The following is a 26,326-nucleotide window of genomic DNA, read 5'->3' on the forward strand; positions in this document are numbered from 1 at the left end:
GCATCTCTACAAATCCATTTGGTTAATGGTTCAAATACATGAGGGAACAGTAGGGGGAGAAGATGGATCCTTGCCTGGTGCTATGCTGTAACAGGAAGGGGGTTGGACAGCATATTGTTAGTTCCCACCATAGTACAGAGAGTTGCATAGAGTGATAGACTGCTTGGGTACCTGCCAGGAATTTGATTTCAAAACGTCCTTTTACACAGGATCTGAGACAGGAAGTTCCAATTAATGGAGTCAAAAATCTTTTCAAAGTCGAGAAGGATAAAAGCTAAAGGACCACATAACTTCTATGTTTGGCCGGCAGTCTTGGGCCGCCAAACCCACATGCGCACAAGGGCTCTCTCCAACCCAGCCTGTGCTACCAGATTGGAGCTAGCATGGCCAGACTCCTAGTCTGCGTTGGAGCGCCCAGCCAGGGCACTCTAGCCAATAATAACGCTGCTTTGAGCAGAGTCATGATTTGCCGCAAAGCAGGCTGGGAGCCTGCAGTGCAGCGGAGGCGACGTTCAGGTAAGTTTTCTTTTTTTTTTAACATTTCTTTTTGGGGTTTTTTCCCCCCTGCCCCGCACTTTTCCAAGTCGCCAGCCATTACTGGTGCCATGTAGTGCTGCGACAAATTATGGCAACAATCTCATTAAATAAGAGCTCAGATAACAGCCTCTCTGATTGTGTCAGGGCTAAAACTATAGTACAGCTTGAATACTAGCAATTTCCCGATTTTGTCACCTTTCCAGAGATCTAGATATGGGGGCTGGAGGTAGCAGTAAGCAACAGTTATAGGGTTTGAATGCCCTTTTGAGTCTGTGCAAACCAGCTAACTTGCAAGTTTTAATGGTATTCGTCAGCTCTTCTCTAATATTTTTCCCCATACTGAGAAAGGTTGGAAATGTACTCCAACAAGAGCATAAGTAAAACTTCTTCCAGGTTTGGGAAAAAAAGTGGCTGGAGGGGAACGGGAGCCTGTAAATACTCAATAGATTTTCGCATGAGCAAATCTGCGCATGCATACTTGCTTGTGCTAAAATACAGTTTGCAAATATTTTTCAGGAGTACAATTTCCTGGTCTACGTGTGTAAATTCTTATGAATTCATGAAATAGGTAAATCTGCACTAATGCACAGATATCTACCCTATGTGCACTTTTGTGACTTTCTTTAACAATTGTGCCCATAATCAGGTTTGGCGTTAACCAATACCTTTGTTTTTATTACAATTCTATCTTTATTTCTCCAGCCATGTGCTTCGCTGGCTTCACTGTGAGTGATTGCAGTCTGCTCTTTTACAAGCAGCATAACAGCACACAAAGTAGTTTTATTCATTGCCAAGAACTTCAATGGCAATGTGTGCTTTTTGAGACCAAAAAATATGTTTGCTTTTTGCCAGTGTTTGTTACAATATTGTGGGCCTGGCAGCTCCCACAACAATAAAGGTTTACAAAAGCTATGTCAAAACAAGGCGCAGATTGGCAAAACCAAAAGACTGCCTGCCAATGTTGGACCTTTTGGTTTTGCCAATGCTCGTTTATTTTCATGTTTCCCATAATCTTGTTGAACTGGTTACACTGAGGTTCCATTATGAATATTTTTGGGCAATACTAGCATGCATCAACACATTTTAGTAAATAATGTTTCATAAAAATGGTACTTAATATTAATTGCACAGCAATTTAGCAAAACTAGTTGAATTTTGTTTATGAACATTTTATTTTGAAAGCAAAGAATCACAAATCTTGCTTTCAAGCATTTGCAAATATTTGCATCTTATCAGAGAGAATTCTGGAAGCATTATACATAGTCTCATATTGTTTAACTTTGCAAACGTCTGCACATTTTCTTATTGGAACCACTGTCAATAGTGCAGTCCAAGCTTACAACATTTATTTAGAGCGCTCACCCCAATTATAAAGACTTTGCATTAATAAACCATAAATACAAGTTCGAACAGCATTAACATATGGACACATATTACCTCAACTGCAGACAATTCCCTTCCCTGCTCCATAATGTAATTCTGTAAATTGGCAGCCAAAGGGTTTGTGCTGCTGGGGGGTAGGCCTTCCTTTTCCCAAGGACAAACTAAACATGAAAACTTGTTGTCCTTGACCACAAACAATATGACCTGGGCATCGGGCTATAGGATTAACACATCCATGACTCAAGTCTAGATTCCAATAGTGTTGGGGGAACATAGACAGAAGGACCAGGCACGATCCTGTATTGAAACAGAGATAAGAATGGATCGGCCCAGGCTGTCAGGGAGCGTCAGTTCCACTAACGGTGGGAAGGACTTGTGAAAAAGAATTGCCACCCCTCTACAACTGGATGTAAAGATGGCATGGTATCAGTGCTTAATTTGGTCTAGTTGTTTACGGTGCTGAGCACCGGCACTTATTTTTGAGGGCTGGGGCTTATTCTTCTGCCACAAGCATTTTCTGCGAGCAAAAGACAGATATGAGAAAGATGGAAGAAGGGAAAAACGAAAAAGCGTCACAAAAGGAGAAAGTAGAAAGCTGCACGAGTGAGTTGAAGGGGCAGGGAGTGGCTTTAAATGGATTGAAGAGGCCAGAGATGGCATCAGTATTCCGACGCCTCAGTATTCTGTGTTCGCACATTCAATTGCAGCAGCCGCGTGTTTAAGAGGAGGGTTTTGGGCACCGGCACCTTTTCATTTACAAATTAAAGACTGCATGGTATACTCTATCAAAGCCATAACAGCCGGAGAACAAACAATTATTGCCCAGCAGATGTGTTTCTTGTAAAAACAGGACACAGGAAGATTGGTATTTTACCTATTGGAGTACAGCCCTTCTCTTAATGCAGTTATTTAAACCATTACCATTCCAAAACAGGAGTCTGCATCTGTCCCGAGCTACTCCTTGGGTGTGTTTTGTCATTGGGAAAGGGCTTAGCACAACCTGAGGAAATAGATGATATGCACAATTCTTTACATTTGCCCAGAACATAACTGATTCCTGTGCCCAAGAAATGTCCCCTCCAGACTTCCATCCCAGAAGCGTATGTCATCCTGAAAAATAAAACATCCCCTATGGAAAATTGTCAAGTAAGGACAAGAGAAATTGGGAGGAAAAACTAAAAATAACAAAAGACAGAGCTGGCAAAATCCAGAAAATAACAAGAATGCTTTGAGTCAAACCTAAATTGAAAGGGGGTGGTTGCATTTGAACTCCACATGGTTGCTTTGGATTTGCAGATCCACAGGTCTCAGCATCAGCATCTCAGACCTCTTTGTGGCTGAGTGCTCAGAGTAATCACTGGAGCCCTCATCTCTGCTACAACAGCACTGTACTATTGATCCTCGTGTGGTGTGTCATTTGGAGCTGCGACACTGTCAGCCCTTTTGCTCAAGTGATACCCAGGGCATCCAATCCGGTTTTCTGTTTAGGGGCACAGCAGACTATCTGTTATGTGAGCTTTCTCTCTTTACACACCTCCCACTACCCCTAGGCACTCTAGGGTGAGTCAAAAAATGTCTTGTCCTCCAAGATGACTTTTAACCTGGTGGGAAAAACTAACATGTATTTTAGTTGGAGGAATCTCACTTTTTATTTTACTGTTGTGAAGCCTCAGCCTTTTTGTTGGATTTTTAGGGTGTAGTCTGGAAAAACCATTGTTCTCGCTGCCCCACAATGTAAATTCTCCTGCTTCAATGATGATACATTAGGAGAGGTCCCCTAATGGCACTCATGATTTTAGTCAGTCAGTGATGAACTGAATCAGGTCGGACCCTTCTGTCCTCTCAGAAAGCACCACGATTTGGACGTTATCTTGTCTCGGCCTCCCATCAGCATCTTCAGTGCAGTCTTCAAGGTACTGACTTTTAATTGGGAGATCCAAGACTTAACTTGTCAACTTCTGCATCTTTTGCATATGAACTTCGCCTCTCTGCTTCTGCCACTCTATCTTCTGCATTCCGCAGGTCCTGACCAAGAGCTAAAAGGTCCAAGCTCAGCTCTTCATTCTTCCCTTTCAGTGATGGTGGGTGTTAGTGATAGCTTGCAGGATGGCAGCGGTTGCAGCTGAGGATGAGCTGTTGCCAACCCCTTAAGGGGACATTGGTGTCATCTGTTGGTCTTTGGGACTGTTCGGTTTGGTAATTGTGTTAATTTTGCCTTGAGCAGACTGCAATATCACCCTATCTTTCCATGGTGTCTGTGGGATTCTCCCATCAGCTACAGTGAGACAGTTTTTAAAAAATGGCCTCCAACCAGTTGATCATGAGCTACTAGTAGCTCCCAGACACCTTCAGAGTAGCTCACAGCCTTAAATGAATTTTTAAATAGGCACGAGGTTACATTTTCCTTTCAAAGTTAAGGCTATGTTTATTATACATTATCATCATCATCATCATCATCATCATCATCATCATCAGGCTGCAGAGAGCAGAGCCTTATAATGAGCAATGCTCAGTCAGATTTATGATCCAGGCTGGGACTGGGTACAGAGGTGAACAACTGAAGCACTGAGGTATTTAATTCTTAAATGAAAGTCCATGTCAATTTGGTATTGGAGCTGTGAACAAAACGATGCTTTTGAATGTTTTTAAGAAGGAGAAAATTAAAATGAAGTTACCTTAATGATTAATTTACCTCTTCATTTTAATATTCTCCGACTTCAAAGTTTTACAAACCATAGGCCTTTTGCTCCCAGTGGCCAGGAGACACTATGCCATAAGCATAACTGAAAAATACAATGAATGTTTTAAATTAGAGAAATTTGAAGTGCAGAAAAATGCCCCTTATTATGAATATTTTGCAGAAAATTTTTCTGCCTTTTAAATTCCTCCCATTTGAAAAAAATGAATGTATGCGTGTGTTATACATGAACAGTACCACATATGGTGAAAGGTACGGCATGTGCTGCAAGTGCATGGAACACAGGCTCTCAGTCACTCAGAAAAATATGTCCCATTCATGCGCACAAATATTCCTACATCCCCAAAGACCACATTCTCAATGCCACACATGGCAGCCCTGCCATAGTGGGCCAAGTCAAAGAATTTTGTTCAAACAATAGAGTTTGGCGTTTTGGACATTAGGCTTAAAGTCAATTAAACTGGACATGGGGGTGTCTGGTAAAAATGTGCAGTTTGTTTAGCCTTTAGTAGCTCACAATTTTCACTGATCAGAAGGAGCACTCACTACGGAAAAGGTTGGAGACCCCCTGGTTTAAACTGTCCTTGTGTTGGTTGCTATTGTGTCTTCGGCCATGTTGCACATTGTAGGAGTCAAGTAGATTGTATTATGCGGCCTCAGGTCCCCACTTGTGACCCCTACCGTTTTATCCACTCCTCTTTAGTCTCAGCAAGGACTAGGGGTTTGACAAGTAGGTATTCATCTATGTTTGGTCGTGAAACGGTTTGTGAAGAGGTTTCTTAGCCGAGGAAGAGCTGTTAAATATGTGTTTGCCTCTGCTCTTTCAGCACCTCAGGGCAAGAGTATAGATGGGAAAACATGGTTTTGATCACTGTGTGGGTGTAGGCAGCAGCAGAGCAAGGGCTGCCACATTTGGTTATAGTCAGTGCTTTGCTCTCACAGGAGAAGTGGGCAGCACACACTCCATGGCCGGGAGCAGTCCACTAACACCCCTCAGCCAGAGGCAGTTCACCAAACTGGACCACTGGAATATCAACGCCATGTACTCAAGGCAGCTGAGACAGCACAACCCTGCCTCGGAAGACAAGGCGACTTTGGGTCAATGGGCCTGCCCCTCCACAGCACTAAATTAGAAGCTAACGCCCAGGGCCTCCAGCCAAGAGGAGTCCTGCTCCCACGATGGAAGTGACCTGGCCTCAACTGTGCCTCAGTACAGTGGGACCTAGGTAGTACCTCCACCCCAATGTCCACAGGTCATGCGAGGGCCCATGGCCACAGAAGCTGCCCCCAGGATCTCAGCCACAGCTCTTCCATACACCAGAAGCAGCAGAAACAATCCAGCCAAGGGGGGCTGCCCAGGCACTCGGGATCAGGCAAGCTGTTTAGCTGAGCTCCTCTGCGCGCATAGGGGTCTCCCACTCTGACATGAGTGAGTGACTGTGCAGAGCCAACGGTGAACAATCAGAAGCAGGAAGTTTAAGGACAGGGCTGCCCGCCTGAGGCAAGCCAGCAGTCAGAGGGCAGTTCTCTCAGCAAGGAGACAGCAGTGTTCGTCCAGCAGAGACAGATTTAGCAAGGATTTATAAGGTTGATGGTACAGAGCTCAGAGATTAATGTCATCCATCTTCGGCTAGTGAGGCCTCCCTTTCCACCCCCACATCACTTTATTAAACAAAATAGAAGAGAAACAAAAAAACTGTGAAACAATAAAAACAGCCACCTGTGATTAATTGTTTCCAGCAGCAGTTATATACCCTTTGACTTCTAGAACCCAACAGACCGCACTGAAGTTACTTGAAGTTGGGCACCCTGGATTAAGCATTTTTAATGAATTGAACTGGACCACAAAACAATTCAGAAAAAACCCAGAAACAAACATTCATCAAACAAATGCACAAATGATTAAATATTTCATTTAATTCACAAACAAATATATATAAAAAATATTTCAATGGAAAGTTTGGAGCTCTCCTAAATTCAATTGAGACCACCTAACTTCAAAATTACTTCATATTTACAGCATGTTTAAAGATTTTCAGTTTACATTTTGCTTCCTTATTTATATACACTATATTATTCTTTTAATTTTATTTCATGTTCTAAGTAGTTGTGGACCCCTTGAATAGCCTTTACAGACCCCCCAAGGTTCACCAGACCGCAGGTTAAGAATCAGGTTTAAGGCATGGATGGAATTTAGCTGCCTCACAGAAGACACATGGGAACACCAAGAGGGGCACTTCCCAGGCCTTTCATAATTGCAAGTTGCTATTGTTAGATTTTGTACACACTCTGAGAGACGACTGAGTTAGCAAAATGAGTTTTGAGGTAACACACTAGTGGTAATCCTGACCCCCAAGAGGAAAGTGGTAAGAGTTCATAATGAGGAGAACAGAGATGTTTTGTGCTTTAATGTTATCTCATGTTCCCCTTTTGGTGTCCATGAGAGCTTTTAGTTTCCACTGCTTTAGAGTTCTTATAACAGATTCTGTCTATCTGTATGGATGTTTCTCATATTATACCACATTGTTGTCATATGACTTCAACTTTGGGTGTGTAGGTCCCTCTTACTCAGATGGTAAAACTACCACAATTACATTAAAATGCATTTTCCTGCCAGGAACACAACTTTGAAAGAAACAAGATGATCATTTTACAATTCCTTTGCTGTGCTTCTGTAGTAAGACGAGTATCTGAACCCTATACATTGGAGTATTTAGAAAAAAGAAACACAAGGGTAGTAAGGGTACAGAATGCCGCACTTAAAGGTAGTAAAGCAATTATTTTTAACAAATATCTTAAGAAGAAAGCAAAGTCTGGTGCAAACTGGCCGAGTGCCCTACTACCCAAAAGGCACCAAACGGGTAACAAAGTACCCACGGGAAAAATTGGAACGAATTGGCCAAAGCACACAGAATATAGTGTCCAATAGTGTTGCAAGGATAAGGATCCCTGATAGTGTAATGAAAATCAGAGTAAGTATGAGGTTGAAGAAAAGTCCTGGCTCTCATTGGTAGATGATGTCTTTATTCGTGAGTGTTGTAGAACATAGCAACATCATAGATAGACAGCCTTAGTAACATCATAGATAGACAGCCAACACGTGTTTCGTCACACAAGTGACTTCATCAAGGCTGGGCCGTAAGGCTAGAACGCTCAATGTTAATTAGGTATGTGGGCTAGAATAGGTGATATTGATCTTGATAGTTTAGTAAATTCAAAGTAGTATGGCTGCCCGAGGAGCAGCAGGGTTAGTAGGTGTTGGGTACGTAGGTAAGTTCAGGTATAAGCAGGCCCTGAGACGCTCCTTGGCTGCTTACCTCGCCTCTCCGGCCTGCCTCTACAAGGTTTTGTCTCATGGCTTATCAGGGCCTGCTTATACCTGAACTTACCTACGTACCCAACACCTACTAACCCTGCTGCTCCTCGGGCAGCCATACTACTTTGAATTTACTAAACTATCAAGATCAATATCACCTATTCTAGCCCACATACCTAATTAACATTGAGCGTTCTAGCCTTACGGCCCAGCCTTGATGAAGTCACTTGTGTGACGAAACACGTGTTGGCTGTCTATCTATGATGTTACTAAGGCTGTCTATCTATGATGTTGCTATGTTCTACAACACTCACGAATAAAGACATCATCTACCAATGAGAGCCAGGACTTTTCTTCAACCTCATACTTACTCTGATTTTCATTACACTATCAGGGATCCTTATCCTTGCAACACTATTGGACACTATATTCTGTGTGCTTTGGCCAATTCGTTCCTATACATTGGAGTATGACTTGGTCATTCCTCCAGTATACCAAGAGTGCAGTAATATCTTCAGTATTAAGAGGTTAGATAGTCTTCTTTCTCACCAAGAATTGTTGAACCATTGACCTAATTCTTGGGCTTAGATCCACTAAGGGCATATTTAGCCGTTCATGGTCCAAGAAGATGTAGCACTAATTCTTGGCCTAAGATCAAGCATGGGCATCTTTATCTACTCAGGATTCAAACAATATCTGAAGGACAATTATAACAAGGGCTTTATTTAATGTTCCACTTCACCAGCTGAGACAACTTTCTATTTTGAATCAAAGTAGCATGGATAATTAGGACCCTGTATGGATTATCAAGCATTGAATAAAATCAGTATTAGTAACTCATATCTCCTTCTTTCTGTTTTACTAAATGAAAATAACTCTGTCAATTACTTCACACAGCTAGAACTCGATGAAGCATGCAAGATTGTGAGGATCTAAGATTGTGTGAATGACAAACAACTTATACAACTCGTTATGTCCAATATGAATATCTTATGATGCTAGCTGAGCTATTTCATGCACAGCTGCATTTCAGAATTTTATAAATAACATATTCTGGGATCTGCAGGATTGTCATCCTGTTAAATTAGTCAGATTATTTACAAGCCCACCGAAAACATAAGTAGTTCAATCTACCAGCACCCTACCTATGCAATGCTGGAAAAGTGCAGATTTTAAATTAACGCCATAGCCTTCTTAGGCCTTAATAAACGGGTGGTGCTGTGCAGAATACAAAAAATATGCATGTCAAAATCAGACAATGAGATGTTGAAGTTCAATAATGACCTGCTATTTTGAGTTTTACCTGAAAAGAAACAGGGCATAAGAAGTTGATTTCAGTGCTTATGGGGTCAAAATCCCTATGTCCTGGGATTTACATTTTTCCTATAGCAAATATCAGCTGAAACCTGCCTGGGAAAAACTGTAGGGGTGTGTTTTATTCTGCAAAAGCACAGAATTTGAATGATATTCTCAGCTCTTATACCATTGGGTCAGGAGTGGAGTGGAGATAAGATTCAACCCTGCCCTTTAGCTCTAATCCTCCACATCAGCTACATTACTTAAACTTCATGGAATTACGCGTACAAGGATTGCACTGTAGTCATGGAAGCCAATTGGAGGACACCAAAAGTTGCAACCCCTAGGCAACACATTGCCAGTACTGGCTCTTTGTTACCCTTGGCTCCAGCTTATCAGGACAGCAGTCACTAGTAAGATTATTGGCCTCACATCATTGAAATAATGCCCATTATGCACCTGTATTGCCTTGTAGTGTCTTCTCTTTGCATTTTTGCAGTTGTGTGAAGTGGCCTTGAGGGGACAGCATAGCTGTAGGAAACACTAGCAGCATGCACTTCATTACATATGTGTGTGTGGGTCTTCTTCAAGCACAAGTGGTGAAGCATGTTTATCCCTGTGCATAATTGTTGCAAGAGACCAAGCCCCTTGGGGCCAGCTGCAGCCATCCCAGTCCCAGCATCTATGATTTGTCACTGGCACTTTTTCTTTCAGTTGATGGCAATGTTTCTTTGCACGGTTTTCCACGCCAAAGGGTGGAGCCATGAAAAACACTGAAGTGGTGTGCCAGAGGGCCCTAAAAGGGGAATCCCTGTTCCTAGAAATCAGTTGGCAAGCGGGAAGGATGGGTGGGTCGGTAAGGAATCTGCAACTAGAATATGTCTCTAACAGATAATTTATTACCGAAGGTAAGAAACTTGTTCATCTGATAGAGTCTTCTCATTGCAGATTCCTTACCTTAGAATAGATACCCAAGCAATACCATCCTCGGAGGAGGGCTGCGAACAAAAATCATACTAAAAAGTCCTGCAGGACCGAACGACCAAGGAAGTCGTCTCTGAGGACCTGACTGTCCAGGCATTAATGTTTAGTAAACGTGTGCAAGGACGCCCACATTGCTGTCTGAGTGATGTCCAGGGCAGGAACTTAGTGTGCTCACGCTGTCGTATCAGCAGTTGCTCTGGTTGAGTGAGCACGCAATCCCTTTGGAGGTTGCTTCTTTGCCAAAGCGTAGAACATTTTGATGCAGGGAATCACCCATCATGAGATGGTGCAGACACTTCTGCACTGCCTTCTCCTTCTTTGCACCCACAAACCCAACAAAGAGTTTAGCATCCACCCGCAAATCTTTAGTGCGATTAAGATAGAACACCAATGCTCTTTTTGGATCCAGATGGTGGAGTCTTTCCTCCTCATGAGAAGGATGTGGGAGTGCGTAAGAAGTAGGCAAAGTGATGGCTTGGCCCACGTAAAAAGATGTGACAACCTTGGGAAGGAAAGAGGCCCTTGTGTGTAGCGCTACTTTGTCAGGATGTACAGACAAAAATGGAGGCTTCGAAGATCAAAGTACTACTTGACACCCACTAAGCATCAGCATGGAAGCCTGTATTTTTTCCATGCAATTATCTGTCTTTATGCCAGCTAGGTGACCCTTACTTAACCCTCAAGTAAATAATTCCCCGTTTAATCTGATGCCCACCCTTTCTAACACTCTAAATTACTAAATTGGGAACCGACTGTTGATCAACGCAATTACTCTACTGGTAATGTACACTTTGTTCAGTAAAGGAAAGTGACAATAAACCAAGAAAGGAGCAAAGGCTCCTTGGTTGGAGAAGGATCTATAACATGTTGTAGAAAGGAAGGCTGTTGTAAAAGCATAAGCTGCCATAAATAGCCCTGTGACCTACATTCCAAGACTGAGATTTCTTTACATGGTTCTCTTAGTTTCTAGAACAACTTGCAAAGTTAATATGTGCAGAGCATTATATGCCCACCCACCTTGCCATTATTTAATACGCATTTGATACTGGGAAATTTCAACCTGCACAGTACCTTTTCCATTGTTGTGCTCCATTTAATAGATTCTTAATCAATGCTGCACTGTTTCAACTCTGCCTGAAGATACTGCATGATACTGACAAAACGTGCAAGCATTTTCAAAAGGATTTGAAAAAAGTATGTTTATGGAGTATTCCTTTAGTATATTCTAGACATTTTCGAGCCTCTTTGTGTGATGCAACAAACCAAAGGACACATGATATCACTTCCTGTAGGGTCCCCAGGCCAAACTACTAGTAATGTCCCCTCCTGTGACATGATCTTGTGTGCCAAGGGGCATGCAATGTCACTTCCATGACCCCTGGAATTTACATGAATCGATGCCCCAGTTGTGAGGGTTTGGGGTGACAAGCGACAGAGCCTGCAGTAGCCAGAAGGCCTGCTGGAACACATGAATTACATTTTTATTTTACTTAGTACAACCAGAATCTCCCTTAACACTTGTTCTGGTAGCTAATATTGTAAAGTGACGTTATCAACATGCTTATCAACAGCTGCTCTTCCTGTGTGTAATCAGACTTGTACAATCCATACCTGATTTCTTGCAAAGTGCTGTCATGGCAGTGTAGTGGCGCGCAGTACTGTCAAAATATTTCACCTGCAAGGCACACTGATTTGGTTGAATGCTGCGTATACATTTCCCTGCTCTTTTGCAATCTCCCTTGTGCTTCCCACCTCGCAAGTTTTTTTTTTTTTTTTTTTTTTTTTTTAAAAGAGTTCATGTACTTGAAGATCTGGTCTTACTTGAAAGGAGGAGCAAATGCAAGGCTTTCAAAAGTCGTTGAACGTGGTTCCTGGTTCAACACCTGCTGATCAGAGCTCCACATTTCTAATGGCCTTATCACACACCTGATTTTTTACAGTTCAGCGGATGAATGAGAAATATTTAATTTTCAAGGATTCTGGGAAAATACGTGGCTCCCAACAAGAATGCAAATATGAGAAAACTACAACTAAGGAACTGCTCTGTTTCCCAGCTGCCTTAAGCGTAAAGAGAACTTCCACCCTAAACCTTTCAGTGCGCCTCATGAGAAATCAAATTAAAAACGTATACAGCACAACAATAAAACTTAAAATAATGCAAGGCTTCAATATGAAAACAGTCCAGTCCTGCGCTGGGTAAACGCAGCAGGGCAGGCTCGGTTTCTCAAGCACGCGCAGTGAATCCACATGGTTCAATCATTTATCAGGTAACACTAATCTGCGTTTAATTTAAATAAAGTTAAGCCGTGTAGTAAGCTATGTACACAGGGTAAAACGGCAGCTGCCAAGTCAGACGCTGTTACTGTACACTAGATGTTAAGAAGCAGGACAACCTGTCCTGTTCTGTTCTCAGTGCTTTAAATGGGCCGGTACTGTCCGCTAAGGAGTTCCGGCACGTTTTTATTTTTAGAGGGAGAGTACCTGCACTTCTTGAGAAAAACGTATTGCTTTTAATTGGCGAGTACCGGCACTTCTCAGAAGTGTTTTCACTTCAAGCACTGCCCTGTTCTAAAATGTATATTTAAATCTACCCAGAAAATACTGGGGTGAAATGGGTGAAATGGCTGTAACGGGAGAAAGAAAACGCAGCAATGGGTGCATCAGTAAACATATTGTAATAAAGACTTAAAACATTTTCATAATATACACATAAAAAACCACCGCGGGATTTACTGAGTAATTGTCTGAAATAAATGGTAGACATAGGCATTCACGTCTTAGTGGTGTCCACCACGTGACAAGCTGGATAAATATATCAGACCTACCTGGACTGTAGAACTGATTTCCGAGGCAAAACCTCCTGTCACGGGAGCCTCGTGGCTAATAAGGAGCCGCCCAGTTTTGCTCACAGACTGTAAAAAGGGAAAAGAAATCGATTGGTAAGAAAACCTCTCAATACATTATGAAGAAACATTTTACTCAAAAAATTAAATGAGGAGCTTTGAAGCCCTAAACAGCAAACATTTAGGCCTTGATTGCAAGTGCCTTGTCCTTTTGCAACCCTTTGGCAAACCCATTTTACCAGAGGTGCAGTTTTTACCACACCAAGTACTTCCAAGGTGCACTTTTATAGTTTTCCCCAGTTCAATTTCGGCTGGCCAAAAATGGTGAAATTTAGCAGGCGAATAAGGCTTGATCAATACCTGAACATGCAAATTTTTGTGTTGAAGGCATCAAACTCCACCTTTTATTTCCACTGTTAAGGTCAAACTTGTCACAGGTGCTAATTAATGCACCTGATAAATTCTGATCTGGGGGTTATGGGATTGTATCTGGTGCTCCACTACTCTCGGTGGTGCTCGTATTCATAGCCATACACAAAGCCTCAGAGAAAACTTCACAACCTATACGGAAATGGGCCCCTTTCAAACAGACCAAAACTCATCCCATGGGTTCATTGTGGACTACAGATAGCCTAAGAGAAACTTGAGTCAGTATTCTCATTCTTCCTTGCTACTCGGACTGTTTCCCACCTGAACAAAGCCTGTTAAAACCCTATGTCATGTTAGCCCTGCATTCTAAGGTCCCAGACTAGATTTGCTTAGACAAAGACACTGTACATATATTTGCCTACACTTACATTCCGATTAGCAGTCTGGGTTGCACCAACTCTTGTATGAGTTCCCTTCAACATGACCACAAAACAGGCCAAACTTTCTGTGTCTTGGAATCGCAGCTCTTAAAGTGCTCCTTCCAGACTTGTGTTTCACGTTCATGCATTCAAGCTTCTTGCAAAACCTTTGATTCTTTCCTTAAAATCCTGAAATTTTCTACCCAACACTCGAAATTATGACCTGGTGTTCAGGGAAGGCGGCTTCTGAGTAACATGTATAATTTCAATGACAAAAGACCTGCATATAAAACTTTTCTAGTGTCCATAATTACAATATACCTCGCACTATCAGTTGCACTTACACCCAATTTGAGGTTTTTGCTCAGCCATTTAGTTGGTCAATCCTTCGAAGTTTTTTCCACCAAACCGAGGTACATGTATTTTAAGATTTAGGGTCTTGAATTAAGAGCATCCCGCTTAAAGAAGGTATTAAGTAGACATGAGTGAGTTTTCTCGAAGTCTGTGATTAACTACTGTACATGCTCTATTCTGCAGACAAGGGTCTTGGGTACAATCTACTTACTTTTGTGGTGTACATTTTTCTAGCACTTCTTCGCTGATCACAGCACAGAAGAGCTGCTTATGTGTTAGAGCAGGAATTTTTAATAAACATATAAATTAATATATTTGAGTAATAGATTTTGCATAGAAAATGTATTAATCTAGAGAAAAATAATGCACGCATTTGAAAATGTGCCCACGTGAAGTGACTGTCAGTGTTCACGAAGTATACTTATTAATGCTTTATTAAATGAAATATGGAGCTTATGTTGAAAATGTAGTAATAAACCATATTGAAAATGTCACTTACCCAGTGTACATCTGTTCGTGGCATCAGTCGCAGTAGATTCGCATGTTCTGCAATAGCTCGCCATCTGGTGTTGGGCCGGAGTGTTACAAGTTGTTTTTCTTCGAAGAAGTCTTTCGAGTCACGGGACCGAGTGACTCCTCCTTTTGTCTCCATTGCGCATTGGCGTCGACTCCATCTTCGATTGTTTTTCCCCGCAGAGGGTGAGGTAGGAGTTGAATTGTAGTAATAGTGCCCATGCAATGGAGTGACTAAGTATGCACCTATTTAAGGTTGAGATGATACATATATAAATAATTGAAGGTAACTTCCAAACTGCTACAGGCTCCCGGGGAGGCGGGTGGGCACATGCGAATCTACTGCGACTGATGCCACGAACAGATGTACACTGGGTAAGTGACATTTTCAGTTCGATGGCATCTGTCGCTGTAGATACGCATGTTCTGCATAGACTAGTAAGCAGTTATTTCCCCAAAAGCGGTGGATCAGCCTGTAGGAGTGGAAGTAGTCTGAAATAATGTCCTTAATACGGCTTGACCTACTGTGGCTTGTTGTGCGGATAACACGTCTACACAGTAGTGCTTGGTGAATGTGTGAGGCGTAGACCATGTGGCTGCCTTACATATTTCTTGCATTGGGATGTTTCCTAGAAAGGCCATGGTAGCACCTTTCTTTCTGGTTGAGTGTGCCCTTGGTGTAATGGGCAGCTGTCGTTTAGCTTTAAGGTAGCAGATTTGGATGCATTTAACTATCCATCTGGCTATACCTTGTTTTGAAATTGGGTTTCCTGCGTGAGGTTTTTGAAAGGCAATAAAGAGTTGTTTAGTCTTTCTGATGTTTTTTGTTCTGTCAATGTAATACATCAATGCTCTTTTGACATCTAATGTATGTAGTGCCCTTTCAGCTACGGTATCTGGCTGTGGAAAGAACACTGGAAGTTCCACTGTTTGATTTAGATGGAACGGTGAAATAACCTTTGGCAAAAATTTAGGATTGGTCCTTAGGACGACTTTATTTTTGTGTAGTTGTATAAAAGGTTCCTGTATTGTAAACGCCTGAATCTCGCTTACTCTTCTTAGGGAAGTAATGGCGATGAGAAATGCCACCTTCCAGGTTAGGAACTGTATTTCGCAGGAGTGCATGGGTTCAAAAGGTGGACCCATAAGTCTAGTTAGGACAACATTTAGGTTCCATGAAGGAACAGGTAGTGTTCTTGGTGGTATAATTCTCCTAAGGCCCTCCATGAATGCTTTAATGACTGGTATCTTATATAGGGAAGTTGAATAGGTAGTCTGCAGGTATGCAGATATTGCTGCAAGGTGAATCTTAATGGAAGAGAAAGCTAGGTTAGATTTTTGTAAGTGAAGCAAGTAACCCACTACATGTTCTGGAGTTGTGTGTAATGGTTGTATTTGATTAATATGGCAGTAGCAAACAAACCTCTTCCATTTACTTGCATAGCAGTGCCTGGTGGATGGCCTTCTGGCTTGTTTTATGACTTCCATACATTCTTGGGTAAGTTGTAAGTGCCCGAATTCTAGGATTTCAGGAGCCAGATTGCTAGATTCAGCGATGCTGGATCTGGGTGTCTGATCTTTTGGTTGTGCTGTGTCAACAGATCTGGCCTGTTGGGCAATTTGATGCAGGGTACCACTGATAGGTCTAGCAGCGTTGTGTACCAGGGTTGCCTTGCCCAAGTTGGTGCTATCAATATGAGTTTGAGTTTGCTTTGACTGAGTTTGTTTACCAGGTAAGGAAGGAGAGGGAGAGGAGGAAAAGCGTAAGCAAATATCCCTGACCAGTTCATCCATAGGGCATTGCCTTGGGATTGTTTGTGTGGGTATCTGGATGCGAAGTTTTGGCATTTTGCGTTCTCCCTTGTCGCAAACAAGTCTATCTGAGGTGTTCCCCAGAGTTTGAAATAAGTGTTCAGAATTTGGGGGTGAATTTCCCATTCGTGGACCTGTTGGTGATCTCGAGAGAGATTGTCTGCGAGTTGATTTTGGATCCCTGGTATAAACTGTGCAATTAGGCGAATTTGGTTGTGAATTGCCCAATGCCAAATTTTCTGTGCTAGCAGGCTTAACTGCGTGGAGTGCGTCCCTCCCTGCTTGTTTAGATAATACATTGTTGTCATGTTGTCTGTTTTGACGAGAATGTATTTGTGAACTATTATTGGTTGGAAAGCTTTTAGTGCTTGAAAAACTGCTAGAAGTTCTAGGTGATTGATATGCAGTTTTGTTTGATGTACGTTCCATTGTCCTTGTATGCTGTGTTGATCGAGGTGTGCTCCCCACCCTGTCATGGAAGCATCTGTTGTTATTACGTATTGTGGCACTGGGTCTTGGAAAGGCCGCCCCTTGTTTAAATTTATGTTGTTCCACCACAGAAGCGAGAGGTAAGTTTGGCGGTCTATTAACACCAGATCTAGAAGGTGACCCTGTGCTTGAGACCACTGTGATGCTAGGCATTGTTGTAAGGGCCTCATGTGCAGTCTTGCGTTTGGGACAATGGCTATGCATGATGACATCATGCCTAGGAGTTGTAATACCATCTTTGCCTGTATCTTTTGTGTTGGATACATGCGTTGTATGATGGTGTTGAAATTTAGAATTCTTTGTGGACTTGGAGTGGCTACTCCCTTTGATGTGTCTATTATGGCTCCTAGGTATTGTTGTACCTTGCGCGGCAGAATGTTGGATTTTGTAAAGTTGACGGTGAACCCGAGTTTGAAGAGGGTTTGTATGATCTGATTTGTGTGATTTGAGCACTGTATGAACGAATGGGCCTTGATTAGCCAGTCGTCCAAATATGGGAACACATGTATTTGCTGCCTTCTTATGTGTGCAGCGACTACCGCTAGACATTTGGTAAAGACTCTTGGTGCAGTTGTTAATCCGAAAGGCAGTACCTTGAATTGGTAATGTATTCCTTTGAATACAAACCTTAGGTATTTCCTGTGCGATGGGTGTATTGGTATATGGAAATAAGCATCCTTGAGGTCTAAAGTTGCCATGTAGTCGTGTAGTTTTAGCAATGGCAATACTTCTTGTAGTGTGACCATGTGGAAGTGGTCTGATTTGATGAAAGTGTTCACTACTCTGAGGTCTAGGATTGGTCTCAGCGTTTTGTCCTTCTTTGGTATCAGAAAGTACAGTGAGTAAACTCCTGTGTTTATTTGTGTGTTTGGCACTAATTCGATTGCATTCTTTTGCAATAGTGCCTGCACTTCTATCTCCAGGAGATTGGAATGGTGTGTTGTTAAATTTTGTGCTTTTGGTGGTATGTTTGGAGGGAATTGTAGAAATTCTATGCAATAACCATGTTGGATAATTGCTAGAACCCAAGTGTCTGTAGTGATTTCCTCCCATGCTTTGTAATAATGACCTATTCTTCCCCCCACTGGTGTTGTGTGGAGGGGGTGAGTGACATGTGAGTCATTGTTTAGTAGTAGGTGTTTTGGGGCTTTGAAATCTCCCTCTATTTCTAGGGAATTGCCCTCCTCTATATTGTCCCCGAAAACCTCCTCTATACTGTCCCTGGTAACTGGACGGTGTTGCTTGTGAGGTGCTGGCTTGTGTGCTTTGACCCCGAAACCCCCCTCGAAAGGGCGTTTTACGGAATGTGCTGTAATTCCCTCTGCTCTGCGGGGAGTAGAGTGCGCCCATGGCTTTGGCAGTGTCCGTATCTTTTTTGAGTTTCTCAATCGCTGTGTCCACTTCTGGACCGAACAGTTCTTTTTCATTAAAAGGCATATTGAGAACTGCTTGTTGAATCTCTGGTTTAAATCCAGACGTTCGGAGCCATGCATGCCTTCTGATAGTTACAGATGTATTAATTGTCCGTGCAGCTGTATCTGCAGCGTCCATGGAGGAGCGTATCTGGTTGTTGGAGATGGTCTGTCCCTCCTCAACCACTTGTTTTGCCCTATTTTGGAAGTCCTTGGGCAGATGTTCAATGAGATGTTGCATCTCGTCCCAGTGGGCTCTGTCATAGCGCGCAAGTAGTGCCTGGGAGTTCGCGATGCGCCACTGGTTTGCAGCTTGTGCTGCGACTCTTTTACCAGCTGCATCGAACTTGCGGCTTTCTTTATCTGGGGGTGGTGCATCTCCAGATGTGTGAGAGTTGGCCCTTTTCCTAGCTGCTCCTACAACAACAGAGTCTGGTGGCAGCTGTGTAGTGATGAAAACCGGGTCCGTAGGAGGCGGCTTATACTTTTTTTCCACCCTTGGTGTGATTGCCCTACTTTTGACCGGCTCCTTAAATATGTCTTTTGCGTGCCGGAGCATACCAGGGAGCATAGGCAGGCTTTGGTATGAGCTGTGGGTGGAGGAGAGTGTGTTGAACAAGAAATCATCCTCGACCTGTTCTGAGTGGAGGCTTACGTTGTGAAATTGTGCTGCTCTAGCCACCACCTGAGAGTACGCGGTGCTGTCTTCTGGTGGAGATGGCTTTGTAGGGTATGCCTCCGGGCTGTTATCTGACACTGGGGCGTCGTATAGGTCCCATGCGTCCTGATCTTGGTCACCCTGGCTCATGGTGGTGTGAGCTGGGGAGTGTGATGGAGTTTGTGCTGGTGAAACGTTAATCACGGGCGGAGGAGAGGGTGGTGGTGTAACTCTTTTCACCACTTTTGGTTGTGGTGCTTGTTCCGTCTGGAACTCCAACCTTCTCTTTCTCCTAATGGGGGGAAGGGTGCTTATTTTTCCTGTCCCCTGCTGAATGAAGATACGCTTTTGCGTATGGTCCACATCAGTTGCTTGTAGCTCTTCCTCAAACCTATGCTTTTGCATTTGGGAGGTTAGCGAGTGCTCTTCTGTATAAGAGCCTGAAGCTGGGTCGCTTGCAGTTTGTTTCGGCATCGAAACTTTGTCTGCGTGTTTTTTCGGCTCCGAGGTGACTTTTTTCCTTTTCGGGGCCGAAACTTCTCGGCGTCGATCTGTTTCAGTGCCGCTGTCTCGGCGTCGAGCCGTGTCCACATCGGCATCTCAGTGTCGAGGCTTGTCTCCAGCACTTTCTCGGTCCCGAGAAGGCTGCGTGCCGGTGTCTCGACCGGAGTCGGACGATCTCGGCACTGTTTGGGCCTTTTTCGGTGCCGACGGTCGGTCACCGAATTTATGGGTCGAGCCATGGCCTGGTGGCAGTGGCGTCCCCTGGGCCTTGTAAATGTTTCTTTGTGTGGTTTTCGACGTCTTACTCACGGTTTGTGTATCGTCGAATCCTTCGGAGTCTGAGTCTTGGATCGAGAAGGTACCTTCTTCTTCCTGTTCCTCGAACTCCCGTTGGGCTGTCGGTGCGGACGCCATTTGAAGTCTTCTGGCTCGACGGTCTCGGAGTGTTTTTCGGGAACGGAACGCACGACAGGCCTCGCAGGTGTCTTCGCTGTGCTCAGGTGACAGGCACAGGTTGCAGACCAAGTGTTGGTCTGTGTAGGGGTATTTATTGTGGCATTTGGGGCAGAAACGGAACGGGGTCCGTTCCATCGGCGTTCTTCAGCACGCGGTCGGGCCGACCAGGCCCCGACGGAGGATCGAAAAACTACCCCGAAGGGCACCGGAGCTCTTCGATCTTCGATGCGGTGTGGAATCTAAGTACGCCGATCCCGAACGCAACAATACCGACGAAAATCTTCCGAAATTAGCTAATTTTCCGTTCCGAAACTCGGAGCGACAGGAACACGTCCGAACCCGATGGCGGAAAAAAAACAATCGAAGATGGAGTCGACGCCCATGCGCAATGGAGACAAAAGGAGGAGTCACTCGGTCCCGTGACTCGAAAGACTTCTTCGAAGAAAAACAACTTGTAACACTCCGGCCCAACACCAGATGGCGAGCTATTGCAGAACATGCGTATCTACAGCGACAGATGCCATCGAACATAGGGTTATGCATTGTGTATTAGCTTTATTAACTGTAAGCCTTAACTTAGCAGAGGTCTTGGCCTAGTTGCACGGCGTCATGTCAAGCTGTATTTCTAAAACTTTTAATAAAATGTCTGTATAAAGAGCTGAATTGTGACTTTCCATTGTGCTGACCTAAAGTGCTCGTGACAAGCCTTCTGTGAGAATTGCTTGCTAGTTTATGCTGTTCCTGTTGACTGCAACATTGTAAATGCAACATGTGTTAGACTGACTTTCTCAGGAGAAAACAATAGAGAAACTGACTGGAGAATAAGCCTGCAACAATATTGTTACCTGATGAGGCGGATAATGAGGACATTACTAAAAGGACCAATCCTCGACATGTGAACCGCGAACTTGTAGAAACTGCCCATCTGAACTAATAATTTAATTGGATAAAGTAAAAACGTACAATCCCTTAACCAATAGGGAATTGGGAAGTAGATTTAGGGACCATCATTATTTCTGAGCGTCTAGAGATGTGCTTAACTTTAATGCTTAAAGACTTTGTGCTTTCTGAACTTTGATGCTGAATCCTGATGCCTTGCTGACCGAACTGATGTCCTGATGATGAAGACTATATCTTTGTTTGTCGATCCAATTGACGAGAGGTATATTTGTTACACATGTCTTTGATATGCTTATTTGTCTTTTCTTTCTAGGTACCAACCACATTATTTTTGTAGAGCCATAGCTAGCTGTTTTTCCCAAATTTATGTGTCTAAATTCTTTTGCATGAAGCCCAACATGCTAATTCTAATCTGGGGTTAGATAGAAGTTCACTCATAAAATGATCCTTTGAATAATGTTTGATGTTTTATTTTGCTGAAACTAATGTATGTGATAACATTTGAGCAACTGTTCTTGCTGTTGATTTGCATCATGACTCTAGAATGTGTGATAGTACAAGCTTTGATTATATTGCACTTCTTTGACGGGTTTGGCCAGATAGTGCTGTTCTCGTATGTTTATCATTTGATATTAAGACTGATTTACGTGATCTTAGCATTGTTAATATAGGGACATAAATATTCTAACTTTTACATAAAGGTGTGATTATTCATGTCCGAGAGGTCTTGGTGTGTGACATTTACTGACTCTTATTGATTATTAATGTTACTATTTGTCATTGATTTGTCTATATTGGTCCTATGGTGGGAACATCTTAATTGAGAGTCAAAAGATTAATTGACCTATTTGCGTCCCCTTGTAAGGGTACTTACCAAGGTCAGGCATGCCAGCACAAGCCGGCATGCTATTCTGAAAGTGATCACAAACTATGGCTGGAAACTGTTTCGCAAGTTTCCATTTGCTGATTTCACATTAAATGCTCTGGCTCTTTTGCTCCCCTGTTAATACTGCTGAATTCAGTAAGAAATCACAAATGGTAGTTTAAATTTAATTTTGAGAATACATTTTTAAATGTAATGGTAAGTTCAATCTCTTCTTTCTCTCTCTCTCGGTTTGGGCTTAATGCTAACAAGTGGTGATTACATTACTCATTTACTAAAAAGAAAAAAGAAAGCTATTTTAGATGCTACTGCTGTCAAAAAACTGAAAAGCGATCAGTCTTCTCCATGCTACAGCTGAGGCCATGGAACCATGGAGAAGTATATTGCTTCGTGGATGGCTAATGAGATGAACAACTCTAATATGGGCCATCAATAAATCTTGGTCTGACATCTGTCTGCAGTAGGTTGGCAGACCTGGCTTCCACTGCTTCAGCTCCTTTCTGAGTGGTCACTCTTATGTCGTCTCTCTTATGCCTCTTCACTTAGCTACACACCCTGTTATTTGCATAATTCATCAGGGCTTGGCTGTGTATCGCATTCCCTTTAATGTATACATGGTACAGCTCTGTAAGTTGCTTCAATGATTGCAGACTGTACAAAGAGGGGGGTCTCTGCCTTATGGGGGTGGAAGAGAACTGCATGACCATGGTCTATAGGGTGGAGAGGAAGTCTTTTAAAATGTTTAAGTGGATAATTTACATTTAGAACCCCCATAGAGAAAGGGTTCCCAATACTGAAACAGGCCAAGGAGCCCCAGGGGTGTTACCTGCTAGTGGCATGTTTTGTGGTCTCAAAAACGTGAATCTTGATTCACAAGGGAAAAGTTTAAGCTCTGAAATGAGAGATGTCCATGCACATAATTTTAGGCTTTGCGCACCTAAGAAGTAGGTGGTGATGATGGGGAAACCTTGGGATTCCCTGCTATGGATATGATTTGGAGACATAGAGGAACAATATTTTGGATACCCAGAAGAATCAGTGGCTGATTTAACATCTTGAGCCCCAAAAAGTTGTCAATCAATGTGAGAGGGCAACATCTGAGGGTCTGAATGAAATATAGCCACAGTGACAAGGAAAGGTTGGTGTGTAGGCAGGGGAGGTCACTTATGAAGACAGTTTGTAGGGATTCAATTATTGCTACAAATGAGGGCATGTTGTAGTGTCCTTGAGAAAAAAGATCACTTACTACTGAGACCTGGAGAAGGTCTCTACTGAGTGCTGTGCTTTGCAGGGTGCCTAAAGCTGCATTTTCTCTGATATTTTGCACCATGTTTGATAGCATGCATACTGCCATCCCCAGCAATCACCACCCATGTAAAGGAATTCCTCTGGAGACCCATAGCTCCAAAGCTACTCCTGGGCCATATTACATATAGAGCACAATGCCCTTGTTAATGCCACGGCAGACCTTTAAGCAGCTGCGCGTAGGCCAAACAGAGAGTGCTCTCTATTGTAATGAATGCGCTGCCCCAGGGGCAGCAGCAAACTCATGCTGCCTGAGAGGCAGAGAATTCAGTGAAATACAGAGCAGCTGCTTGACAGCCGCTCTGTGCAAGCGACTACCAGTCTGAAATTTAAAGTGGGGTTAGAGATCCCCTTGCAGCCAGGTGCTATGAGTGACTCCATCAATCTGCCGGGGGATGTCTCAGGAGTGCAGGCATGCCCCTTCATCCCTCAAGAGGGCTGCTTTCAGGGGCACAATGTTAGTGGGCTCCCTAAGGGCATGTTTAGCTCTGCACCAGCACTGGTGTTACAGTGCAGAGGCAAAGTGATTCCCTCATTTGCAAAGAGCCACACTAGCCAGCAAATGAGAGACCCCCCTCTCAGGACAGTGCTTGTGCTAGAGGTGCACCAGTGCTATCCGTATTACACAAGCAGCAAAAGTTTGAGCTGCCTTCTTTAATACCATTGTGACCTTGGGCGATCTTAGTAGGTACACATGCCCACTGGAACCCCAGGCCACTATGTGTAATACGGAAGCTGCTGTGTTTTCTGCTCAACAATGTGGTCTCCAGGGGCCATGTCACACATAGTGCTCGGGAGCTGTAACGGGCATGTGTGCATCTCATTTTTGCACCCCCTGGGCACTATATTATTACAAAAGGGGCCACAGACATGTGCGCAACCCCTTTTGTAATACTGGCGCTACAAGATGTTCCCTCGTGTGAGCTGTATTACAGATGTGGGAGCTGTAGCATAACAAAGGCCCCTGAGCTTCAGGGGCCCCCCCTCAGCACAGTACCCTTGCCTGAGAGCTCCTGAGGGGTGCCCCTTGAGTGTTGTTGTGCCACTGCCTAGGTGCAGAGGTAAATATGCCGTTAGGGGCGCACTGACACAGACAGAAATGTGGTGCACTGTCAGTGTGCCCCTTGAGGGTAGCCGTCTTGAGGAGTGAAAGGGGATCCCTCCGTCACTCATGGAAACCGCCTGCAAGGATATCTCCAACCCCTCTTTAGAGTACAGAGAGAAAACAAGGAGCGGCTTTGAAGCAGGCGCTCTGTATTTCACTGAATGCGATGCTCAAAGTCAAGGAAAGGTTGTTGCTGCCCTGGGGGCACCGCATTCATTGTAAAAGGGAGAATTATTCCTGTTTGTGACTGGTACACCTGCTATATGTAATACAGCCCGGGGTTATTTGTTCTTGCTCAGGGTAAGCCCTTTTCATTACTGAGGAAATGGCTTTGATGCTACAGAACATATGAACTGACTAGCCTACCTTCAGTTTCTGCCTTTAACATTAAAGTTAGGTTTAAAGATGAAAACGTCCAAGAACACCACTCTGAGCTTCTGTTCCAGAAAATAAGCAACATTACATAAAGGCTCATTATTTTAATAGATCCCCTAGTGCCCAACTTCCACATAACCCCCTTTTTATTCATACCGCCAATACAAGATCTAATAAAATATTGGAACCGCTAGGAGGCAGGTATTTTTAACCTTTTCAAGCCTTCCCCCCCCCCCCCCCCCAACTCCTATCTTCTCTTCCCCTGAATCACATTGCCGTAATAATAGCAGTGATCCCACGTATATTGTAGGACGCAGCATGCCCTGTTCTGTAGCGGAACGAGAGGAACCCAATGATGAAGCATGCCACCAAAGGGTAACCCTGGTGGGTGAGGCTTTTTTTTTTTTTAAAAGGAAAATCTTCCTTTCCTTGTCCATCCTGTGGGGACTCCCCTCCTGCTGAGCCTGTATGTAATGTTACTTAGTTCTTAAGGAGGGCGGGCGCAGCAAGGTATCCTCCTTCTCCTTTTTTTTGTTTTTGACCAGAGTAAAAGCAACAGCTGGAACAAAAGGGACACTGATCCACGCAGCCACTGGCATGAGCCCAAATTGTGGCATAAAAAAACAGAGGCAAAACACATTACTGAAGGTTGGTAAATAAAAGTAAACTTAACACGTGATTTTTTTTGCAGTTTATATTTACATATATGCTTGTTAAATTAATACTTTGTTTTTAACATGGCAAGTCTTTGCACTCTAGTTGTTCTATGACCTTTACCTGACTGGTAATGCAGCAAATGTCTTGTGAAACAACAATCTGCATAAAGATGAATCAAACAAGCAAATGTCTTGTGAAACAACAATCTGCATAATGATGAATCAAGCTAAGCATACACCAATATGCACTGCAGAATGATGCACAAGAATTAAAGCATTATTTTGGCGTTGCATCTGGCACCACACACTTGCAGTAACCATACAAAGGTATTACCCTATTGGTACTAAGGTGCCCCAATGCCAAAAATAAAAATCACATATTCAAACTAGCTTAAGAAAAGACACGAAACATGAGACAGACCTCAAGTATAACTTTTAAAGTGTTATCAGTTGTGTAATCGGTTAAAGATTGGGAAGCTTGTCAAGTTCCAGATACACTTACCTCACAGTTGTATTTATTGTGTTTTGCTATATAATTTTTCAACTAGACCTTTGCACTGCCAACTCAAGTATTAGCAGCTTACAGGAAAGGGTATGACTAGTATTTATTATCGTTCAAAAGTCAATCCATTCATGTCACAATCAGTATCTTACAAAGTTTGGAGATGAGAAGACTACGTGAAATAAAGCCTAATGTGGGGGCCAATTGAATTTCACACAATTACACTTGATGTAAAGTACAGGAACAGTGGCTAAGGTTGACAGATGGTCTACTCCTAGAGAAACATTCATTTGAGGGAGGAATGCACCTGGTGCATGTACTGCTTTTCATTTTTAGGTCGAGCTCGGAAGCTCTTTGACTTGTTGTATGTATTGTGGTGACCTGGTTGGTCAGACCCGTCTTGAGGCTGTTTTTTGTCATGCCTTGCAGACTGCCCTTGTGACATGGATTATTGCACAATTGATGATATACTTCAGCTTGGGTGAAGTATTTTTTTTCTTTTGTCTCTCCCCTTTGTGCTGCATGGGGGCCCTGGTGCTCACAGCACAGACAAAAAC

At 43.2% G+C, this 26,326-nt stretch overlaps 1 protein-coding gene across 1 annotated transcript in view; it reads right to left on the reverse strand.

Annotated features, from left to right (window-relative positions):
• Window positions 1-26,326, reverse strand: part of BCKDHB (branched chain keto acid dehydrogenase E1 subunit beta) — an 880,450-nt gene that overhangs the window by 347,349 nt on the left and 506,775 nt on the right. Inside the window, exon 9 of the mRNA XM_069235622.1 lies at window positions 13,040-13,126. Coding sequence (XP_069091723.1) covers window positions 13,040-13,126 — 87 coding nt within the window. The remainder of the gene's footprint in view (window positions 1-13,039; window positions 13,127-26,326) is intronic.

Source organism: Pleurodeles waltl, chromosome 5, assembly GCF_031143425.1.
Source record: "Pleurodeles waltl isolate 20211129_DDA chromosome 5, aPleWal1.hap1.20221129, whole genome shotgun sequence".
NCBI lineage: Eukaryota > Metazoa > Chordata > Amphibia > Caudata > Salamandridae > Pleurodeles > Pleurodeles waltl.